Source organism: Thamnophis elegans, chromosome 14 (assembly GCF_009769535.1).
Source record: "Thamnophis elegans isolate rThaEle1 chromosome 14, rThaEle1.pri, whole genome shotgun sequence".
NCBI lineage: Eukaryota > Metazoa > Chordata > Lepidosauria > Squamata > Colubridae > Thamnophis > Thamnophis elegans.
Genome location: NC_045554.1, coordinates 29,799,412 through 29,809,475, shown reverse-complemented (window position 1 = coordinate 29,809,475; position 10,064 = coordinate 29,799,412). Strand labels below are relative to the sequence as shown.

The 10,064-nt window shown below is 43.6% G+C and overlaps 1 protein-coding gene across 1 annotated transcript in view; it reads left to right on the top strand.

Annotated features, from left to right (window-relative positions):
* The first annotated feature begins 391 nt into the window (after nucleotides 1-391).
* The window catches only part of LOC116517915 (galanin receptor type 1-like), a 30,203-nt gene continuing 20,530 nt past the window's right edge, over nucleotides 392-10,064 (top strand). Inside the window, exon 1 of the mRNA XM_032231100.1 lies at nucleotides 392-1,081. Coding sequence (XP_032086991.1) covers nucleotides 392-1,081 — 690 coding nt within the window. The remainder of the gene's footprint in view (nucleotides 1,082-10,064) is intronic.

Below are 10,064 nucleotides of genomic sequence, written 5' to 3'. Positions count from 1 at the left end.
AGCTCAGGCAGCTGCTCTCACTCCAGCTCACTCACTAGCTTTCTCGGCAGCATTGCTGCAAGCAGCTTAAAGCAGCCCTCTCCCTATCGCCAAGAGGTTGATGAACGGAGACTCCAGTTGATGATCTTGGCAACCACCAAAGGGAAGCAAGTCTTCCAGATGCCCAATCAACTTGCTGGGACTTTTGAATGAAGTGCTTTGGATTGACCACCATGGAGAAGATCTTTGAAGTCAGATCAAGCATATAGAACCCATCAAGATCTCCTTCGGGGGGATGGGGGAGAAGCTTTGATCAAGAACTTCCGCAACTTGTAGGCAAAACATACAGATCCATTATTTTTCCTGGAAACATTTCCCCCCAAAGTGGGCCCATCCCCTCAAGAGAGCTCCCATGGAGGAGGTAGCAACGGATGTCAATTTTTGCACCACTGATATGTTTTTCAAGCAAGCCAATGGTTCCACTTGTTGGCCAAGAAAAACAGGAACTGGACCAGAGATAGTCATTATCCCTGTGCTCTTTGGACTGATCTTTCTACTGGGCATGGTGGGCAACACACTGGTGTTGGTGGTCCTTGGCCGTCTCCCGCCAGGTGGACGTCCATCCCGCAGTGCCACCAACATCTTCATCCTCAACCTGAGCATTGCAGACTTCTCCTTCCTTCTCTTCTGTGTCCCATTCCAGGCCACCATTTACACCTTGCCGGAGTGGGTCTTTGGTGCCTTTTTCTGCAAGTGGGTGCACTATCTCGTCATGGCCACCATGCTCGTCAGCATCTTCACTTTGGTGGCCATGTCTGTGGACCGCTACATTGCTGTGGTCCATGCGAAGCGCTCCCTGTGCATTCGAAGCAAGCGGAACGCCACTCTTGGCGTCAGCATCATCTGGTGCCTCTCTCTCCTCTTTGCCATCCCCGTGGCTGAGCACCAGGAATTCTTAAACGGGCACCAGGAGGCACCCAACAGCTCTTTTTGCTGGGAAAACTGGCCTGGCCAACCAGGAGCCAAGCAGATGTACAAGGTGACCATCTTCGTGGTGGGTTATCTGCTGCCTCTGGTACTCATCACGTGCTGCTACACCAAGGTGGGTACCAATGGGGCAAGAGGGGGATGGAGATGGGAGGTAGGTATTTCCAAGCTGGCACGGCTGGCTCTCCTTTTGAGCCAACCCTGCTCAATCCCGGAACTTCTTTGCTTGCTAGAGTACATGGATGGTACTCCTCCCAAGCAATGCGCATAAAGCACTCTCTCCCCAATTCATTTATCCCTGCGAGTCCATATGTGACTTGAAATAAGGGAAAAGCAAGGAAGCGAAACCAGATTGTTACTCATAGCATCAGGATTGGGTCTCCTGCACCTCAGCTCTTGTGGATTGTAAACTTATAGCTTAGTGTGTGTGACCCCTGCCAAAGTGCTTATTTTGAACTTTGTTTAAATTAAACTTGGGGATAGGACGATGTACAAATCCAGCCATTAACACAAGCCATTCATCTATGCAGTGCTGCGTAAAAGACTAGGGATTTCAAATCAGCTGAATCTGGGAATTTCTACATGATATAAAATGCTACACACTCACTCGAATGATCTTGCTAAGTTTGAGCTGAATTTGCCTAGTTAAAAACTAGAGAAATTCAGAAGAATAGAATAGAATAGAATAGAATAACAGAATTGGAATGGACCTTGGAGATCTTCTAGTCCAACCCCCTGCTTAGGCAGGAAACCCTTCACCACTTCAGACAAATGGTTATTCAACATCTTCTTAAAAATTGGAGCATTCACAACTTCTGGAGGCAAGTTGTTCCACTGATTAATTGTTCTAACTGTCAGGAAATTTCTCCTCAGTTCTAAGTTGCTTCTCTCTTTGATTAGTTTCCACCCATTGCTTCTTGTCCTTCCCTCAGGTGCCTTGGAGAATAGTTTGATTATGTATGTATGTATGTATGTATGTATGTATGTATGTATGTATGTATACACACCACACACACACACACACACACACAATTATATCCAGGCTTGATTTATGCTACACACATATCCATAATGTGCTTTGTTTAGCTTTTTGTTTAATGCAGAACACTAATAAACATTGGTGAACAGGGGTTATAGTTTCAGGATTGGCCACTGTAGCTGGTATAGCCATCCCAGTTTAAAACAGACATAGTTTAGCAGAGCCATGGGATTGACAATCCATATAATTCATATAATATAATATACATACCTACACATTCTAAGTTGCTTCTCTCCTTGATTAGTTTCCATCCATTGCTTCTTTTTTTAAAAAAAATTAAACAAACAAACATAAACAAACATTAAAACCATCCCTTTCACCATATGTTTTAGCCTCCAGTCCCATGCAGTCTCCAGGCATTATAAAATGGTATTAACACTTCACACGATCGTGATTCTACCCCTCTGTTTATGCAGCTTAGAACTGTGTTGGCCTTTTTGGCAGTTGCTGCACACTGCTGGCTCTTATTTAAATGGTTGTCCACTAGGACTCCAAGATCCCTCTCACAGTTACTACTGTTGAGCAAGGTACCACCTGTACTGTGCCTGTGCATTTGGGTTTTCTTGCCTAAATGTAGGACTTTACTTTTTTCACCATTGAATTTCATTTTGTTAACTAGAGCCCAATGAAGTCTGCATTAACCTTGGTAGAACAGATAGGCAGCTTCTAAATCTAAATTCAACCTAGGGGACCATTTTTACTTTCCTAAATTTCTTGCCATAAGCGAAATGTCACCACTATGATTTCTTCTATGCACATATATACCCACCGAAGTAACAGAGTAAAGCCAGTAGAGCAAAAGAGACCTTTACTTAGATTTAAGATCCAGAATCATATTCTTCAAACAACATTTTTTTAATATTTAGAAACCTGGAGAAAGAAAATCTGAACATATCCGCAACCAGACGCTAAGCAGATAATGGAGATAATGCTATTCGATCATCTGATTATCATTTGATGAAATGCAAACCCAGCCTTCTCATTTTACTCTCTTTTCCTCTAATTGGTTTTTTTTAGTTCTTCTAGTGATCAAGGTTAATATTTAATTTGTGGGAAGGGGTTGTTTTAGGCTAATACGGATGTTTGCTTGTCCCAGTTCCAATTAGTTCTTGAGAGAGGCCCAATTTTTTTTTTAAAAAAGCAGAACTTATTTCTTTGCAAATGGTTGTAAGTAGTGGTGGGATGTTGGTGGTTTAACAACCGGTTTAGTGAGAATGCGCTTTGCGCACATGTTTAAAACGCTTGAGCGCAGTGCTAAAAATGGAGCATTTAAAAGCTCAGGCACTTACCTTCTAAGTCAGCAATGGTAAGTCTAAGAGCGAGAGGGGGGAAATCAGCTGTGCTGCGTGATTGAGATGAACTGGGGAGGGTGGGCAGGGCCAGCTGATCGTCAGAGCTACTGGTTTACCGGAACCTATCTGAACTGGCTGAATCCCACCTCTGTTGTAAGCCATTTTCAAAGCAAGATAAGTAACCAGCCTCAGAGAGAGAAAGAGAGGGGGGAGAGAGGGAGGGAGAGGGAGAGAGGGAGAGAGAGAAAGAGAGGGAGGGAGAGAGGGAGAGAAAGAAAGAGAGAGAGGGAGGGAGGGAGAGAGGGAGAGGGAAAGAGAGAAAGAGAGAGAGAGAGAAAGGGAGAGAGAGAGAGAGAGGGAGGGTGAGGGGGAGAGGGAGGGGGAGAGAGGGAGAGAGAGAAAGAGGGAGAGAGAGAGAGAGAGAGAGAGGGAAAGGGAGGTAGGGAGAGGGAGAGAGGGAGAGAGAGAGGGAGAGAGCTTCTCCTCTTGTTCTTCCCCAGACTGAGATACCATGAACATTGGTATGAATCAGAGGTGGGCTCCTACCGGTTCGGCCCGGTTTGGCCAAGTAAGTAATAACTCGGCCTGCCACATCCCCGAACCGGTTCTATGGCGTCTTCTTGGATTCCCTACTGCGTCTGGTTTTGGTTTTTTTTTGAGCTGGCCAATGTTGAAGAGCTGACATCAATCTTGAAAGCTGCTTCAAGTGAAACTAGCAGAATCGAGGTAGGATTAAGTTGAGTTTCTTTCTCACTCTTGCTTCACCCTCTGGAGTGTGGAGTTGTTTCTCCTTAATGGTTCTTTCCTATCAAGGCCGTCTCTAATTCCTTTTGCAGTAGATGGCTTGGCCTCAGCTTCTCTCCCTGCCTCAGTCCTACCTAACACTAGGGAAAATCTGCAGAGTGGACTATATGAGCATTGTCCTTTCCTCTTGATGAAAGGTAGAATGTAAATCTAATAAGTAAATACCCTGTTCTATTAAGATCCTCCTTAAGTCAAAGTGTACCTAATTAGCTTATAAATCAGTTTCACTATCATCAAATTGTAAAGCCCGTTTCCAAAGTGTATTTAAACAGTCAAATCTCTGAATATAACACAGCACACGTTTAGCTAGGACAAAAGTTCCCTTTATGAGAGTTCCTGTCCATTTTCTCCAGGAATTGCCCGGTATCCCCTTGTTCCGGAATACCTTTAGGTCTTAAATTCCTATCAATTTTAACCTTTTGGTTTATCTGGGTTATGGGGGCAGGAAAGCCAGCAAAGTTATCAAACCAGTATTCCATTTATGGAACTGGCTGTTCATGAGCCAAGGGGGTGGAAGGGAGGGAGGAAGAGAGGAAGAGAGGGAGGGAGGGGGGAGGGAGGAGAGAGGAAGGGAGATGAAAAGGAGGAGGGAGGAGGAGGAGGAGGAGGAGGAGGAGGAGGAGGAGGAGGAGGAAGAGAAGGAAGGAAGGAAGGAGATGAGAATGAGAAGAAGGAAGGAGGAGGAGGAGGAGAAGGGGAAGGAGGAGGAAGAGAAGGAAGGGAAGGAAGGGATGGAAGGAAGGAAGGAGATGAGAATGAGAAGAAGGAAGAAGGAGGAGGAGGAGAAGAAGAAGGAGGAGGAGAAGGAAAGGTTCTCTCCAATGGGAAACTAAGCCAGAAAATCTCTGCACTTCCCCCACCCCAAACCTACACCTACACCTACAAGGTACCACCTACAGTATAGGTGGTACCTTGGCTCAATAGTAGTAACTGTGAGAGGGATCTTGGAGTCCTAGTGGACAACCATTTAAATAGGAGCCAGCCGTGGGCAGCAGCTGCCAAAAAAGCCAACACAGTTCTAGGCTACATAAACAGAGGGATAGAATCAAGATCACGTGAAGGGTTAATACCACTTTATAATGCCTTGGTAAGGCCACACTTGGAATACTGCATTCAGTTTTGGTTGCCACAATATGGAAAAATGTGGAGACTCAAGAAAGAGTGCAGAGAAGAGCAACAAAGATGATTAGAGACTAAAACATATGAAGAACGGTTGCAGGAACTGGGCATGTCTAGTTTAATAGAAAGAAGAACTAAGGGAGACATGATAGCAGTCTTCCAATATCTCAGAGGCTGCCACAAAGAAGAGGGAGTCAAGCTATTCTCCAAAGCACCTGAGGACAGGACAAGAAGCAATAGGTGAAAACTAATCAAGAAGAGAAGCAACTTAGAACTGAGGAGAAATTTCCTAGCAGTTAGAACAATTAATCAGTGGAACAAGTTGCCCCCAGAAGTTGTGAAAGCCCCCACACTGGAAGTCTTTAAGAAGATGTTGGATAGCCATTTGTCTGAAACGGTATAGGGTTTCCTGCCTAGGCAGGGGGTTGGACTAGAAGACCTCCAAGGTCCCTTCCAATCCTGCTATTGTATTGCATTGTAAACCAAAAGAAAAAAGCAAATTAGGTTTGAAGCCCATGTCCACTGAGACAGAAGTAAATCAGCTTTAGTTTTCCAATGGTCAACACTGTCACACCAACATTCCTGGTTTGGTTCCAGCTGCAGTGACGTCACATGCCTCATGAGAATATTACATCGATAGTGCAGATGATGCGTCTCCATAATGTCATCATTTCTGTCATTAGCTTGATGACATCACGACATGTACGACATCACTTCCCTCCCGCTGCGCCTTCCCAGACCTGGGTTGGCTCTGAATCTGAAGGGAAGGGATGGGGTGGTCACATGCAGGGTTTGGATTCAGCCGGTTCAGGCTGGTTTGGGCGAACCTGTAGCTCTGACGATCCGTTGGCCCTGCCCAGCCGCCCCTGCGCTCGTCTGTCCGATATTTCCTTTGTTTGAAGCCCAGCTGATCAGCACTGCCGCTGTTTCACTCACGGCGGCTGCAGTAGAAGCTCAGTTTTTGAGTTGTTTTCAAACGCACTGCGCTCTCTCTCAGCGAACCAGTTGTTACACTGGTTGAATCCCACCACTGGTCACATGGGCTCTATGAATATTCTATAGCAGAGGGCCATAAACTAAATACGATAAACTTCCAATCCCCTTCCAACCAGAGTGGTAACTTAGGAATGCAAATGGTTTCCTTCTGCGTCACCGCCTTGAGTGAGCCCGCCAGCCAGGGAGATAATAAATGCTATCGTTAATAGATGCATTTTCTTTTAATTAATTGACACAAGTACTTTAGTCTCCCAGATCTAATGGTTAAGTACATTCATTGCTTGGTTACAGTAATGCAGTAAAACTCTGTTTTTCAAAAGGTTAATCTAAATTTCGTTAGGGAACAGGATACAGGTTTTCTCCCCCTAATAATTTACTAATTATTATTTTTTTACAAAGATAAAACATTGCCGAAACAAATGCACTCTTAAATAATGACAAGCTCCTGAAAATAAATGCTCAACTGCTGTTTACAAGAACAGTGCAAAAAAAGTTGCGTATTTCAAGGATCATTGATGCTGCTAATGTATTCCTATAATACAGGTAGTCCTTGACTTATGACCACAACTGAGCCAAAATTTTCTTTTGCTACATAACACATTTGTTAGGTCCATTTTGCCCCATGTTACAACCTTTCTTGCCACAGTTGTTAAGTGAATCACTGCAGTTGTTAAGTTAGTGACACAGTTGTTAAGTGAACTTGGCTTCTCCATTGACTTTGCTTATCAGCAGGTCACAAAAGGGGATCCCCCCTGGAGACACTGCACCTGTCATAAATATGAACCAGTGACCACACATCCAAATTCTGATCATATGACTGTGGGGATCTGTAACGCTCATAAGTGTGAAAAATGTTCATGTCACTTTTTTAATTGGTTGTTAAATGAACTGTTGAAGGTTCAAGGACTACCTGTACACTTAACAGGACCAAAGGATGGTTATTGCAAGAGAAAAAGAAGTTAAAGGTAAAGGTAAAGGATCCCCTCAAACATATGTGCTAGTTGTTCCCGACTCTAGGGGGCGATGCCCATCTCCGTTTCAAAGCTGAAGAGCCAGCACTGTCTGAAGACGTCTCCATGGTCATGTGGCCGGCATGACTAAACAGCAAAGGCGCACGGAACGCTGTTACCTTCCCACCAAAGATGGTTCCTATTTCTCTACTTGCATTTTTACATGCTTTTGAACTGCTACATTGGCAGAAGCTGGGACAAGTAACAGAAGCTCACTCCAATATGCGGTGCTAGGAATTCGAACCATCAAACTGTCGACCTTTCTGATCGACAAGCTCAGCATCTTAGCCACCACCGTGTCCCTAAAAAGAAGTTAATTCATCTTAAATTAGAGCCTTAAATCTTGCCAAACCCCTGACTCACTCAGGCACACATTTAAATTAATTTCACGTAGTCACCTAAATCCCTTTTCAAGTCACTTGAGTTGTGGACCACCAACTGCTTGGAATTTAGTATAAAATGTTGAGAAATTTCACACCAAAAACAGTACTTGGGTAAAAAGGGATGAGAAGTTATGCAAATTTTTAGGATTCTTGGGCAAACTCTCAAGAATCTTTCAGGGTCTGAACATCTTTTAAACGTTTTGTCTTTCTGGTTTTTAAGATTATTTACTTTAAATAGAACAATGGGCACTATTTTGAGAGGCAGTGTTGTCTATGCTGAAGTTTGGGAATATCTTTTTAAGAAAGGATACTCCGTTTATGGAGCCCTAAGAATCTTGCCGAGTTCCCAAAACACAATGATGGTTTTTATCTTGATTACCCAACCTCATGTTGGGGTTCTGAAAACATACTGAAAAACAAGCTAACCAGATGAATCAGATCCCTACAGTGTGCTTAGCTAAAATTAGATTAGATTAGATTAGATTAAAATAGAATAGAATAGAATAACAGAGTTGGAAGGGACCTTGGAGGTCTTCTAGTCCAACCCCCTGCCTAAGCAGGAAACCCTATACCGTTTCAGACAAATGATTAACCAAGATCACTGTCAGGAAATTTCTCCTTAGTTCTAAGTTGCTTCTCTCCTTGATTAGTTTCCATCCATTGCTTCTTGTCCTGCCCTCAGGTGCTTTGGAGAATAGCTTGACTCCTTTGTGGTAACCCCTGAGATACTGGAAGACTGCTATCATGTCTCCCCTAGCCCTTCTTTTCATTAAACTAGACATACCCAGTTCCTGCAACCCTTCATATGTTTTAGTCTCCAGTCCCCTAATCCTCTTTCTTGTTCTTCTCTGCACTCTTTCTCGAGTCTCCACATCTTTTTTACATCGTGGCGACCAAAACTGAATGTAGTATTCCAAGTGTGGCCTTGGAAGGCATTATAAAGTGGTATCGACACTTCACGTGATCTTGATTCTATCCTTCTGTTTATGCAGCCTAGAACTGTGTTGGCTTTTTTGGCAGCTGCTGCACACGGCTGGCTCATATTTAAATGGTTGTCCACTAGGACTCCAAGATCCCTCTCACAGTTACTACTATTGAGCAAGGTACCACCTATTCTGTACCTGGGCATTCTAGGACTCTTAATTCGAGTCTTGAGGGGTAAATCCAAATCCTACTCTTTTTACAGTATCCTTGCACCAAAACCTTACATTGATATGTAAATTGGTTGGAAATAAAGCTGGCTTTTTTTTTCAAAAATACTCTTCTGGATTTCCATATTTTTCTTCCACTTTAGTCTGATATTATGTCTGGAAGGAGAAAGTAGCAGTGTCCTTTCACAAGTGTCCAATTTCAATTTTTTTTAAAAAAAATCTATCCTTTTTTCCATTCCAACAGTGACCTTGTGTAAAAAAACCAACAACGTAACAGTTGGCTGGAGATAGCCTTCCACATAAACTGAGCGTGGGTGAGACAGTCTGGAATTACAGCACACAAGAAATTATCAGTGGTCCTCATTTACCCAAGAGAATGACCCATCCTGCAGATCAACCATTTCAAGGCACCAACATCTTAAGAATTTAGGGCAGTGGTGGGTTTCAAAAATTGTTCGAACCTACTCTGTGGGTGTGGCCTCCTTTGTGGGAGTGGCTTGCCACCCATGTGACTGGATGGGAGTGGCTTGCCGCCCATGTGACTGGATATGAAGATGCCAACGACACTTGTCAGAACCACCTTAAATTACCTCACACACAGCACTGGCCTGCATAAGAATATGATGTAAACTTGTTTTTTAAAAGGCATCTTTGGTTTGTGTTAAAACAACTTCAACACACGCAATGTTCTGATTGCACCACAAATGCAGTAGCCATCCTTATCTTTCACAGAGGCACTGAGTTTTATAAATATGAGCATTATAGTGTAGAATAATCATATCCAAGGACCAGTGGTGGGTTTCAAAAACTTTTGGAATCTCTTCTGTAGGTGTGGCCTGCTTTCCGGGTCCACTGGTGGAACCTCTTCTAACCGGTTCGGTAGATTTGACGAACCGGTTCTACCGAATAGGTGCGAACTGGTAGGAACCAACCTCTGATTTAGGGTGACATGTTGAGAAATGTCACACCAAGTACAGTATTTGGGTAAAAAGAAGGACATTGATGAGATTAGGATTCTTGGAGCCAGGAATCTTTCAGGATTTGAACATCATTTAAATGTTTTACCTTTCTGGTTTTTTTAGGATTATTTTTAATTTAAATGCAATAGTCTCCTAGGCCGGGGGTCGACAACCTTAAACACTCAAAGTCACAAACGTCCTAAACGGAAACCCTCATTCAATTCTGGAAGTCCAGTTCCCCCACCATAGAGTCTCCTCCTAGCGTGGCGTCCTTTTTCCTCTACCTGTCCTAACTGAAAGCCCTATCAATTGTGTAGCCGACTGGCAACAGGGAGCCGCAGCAGA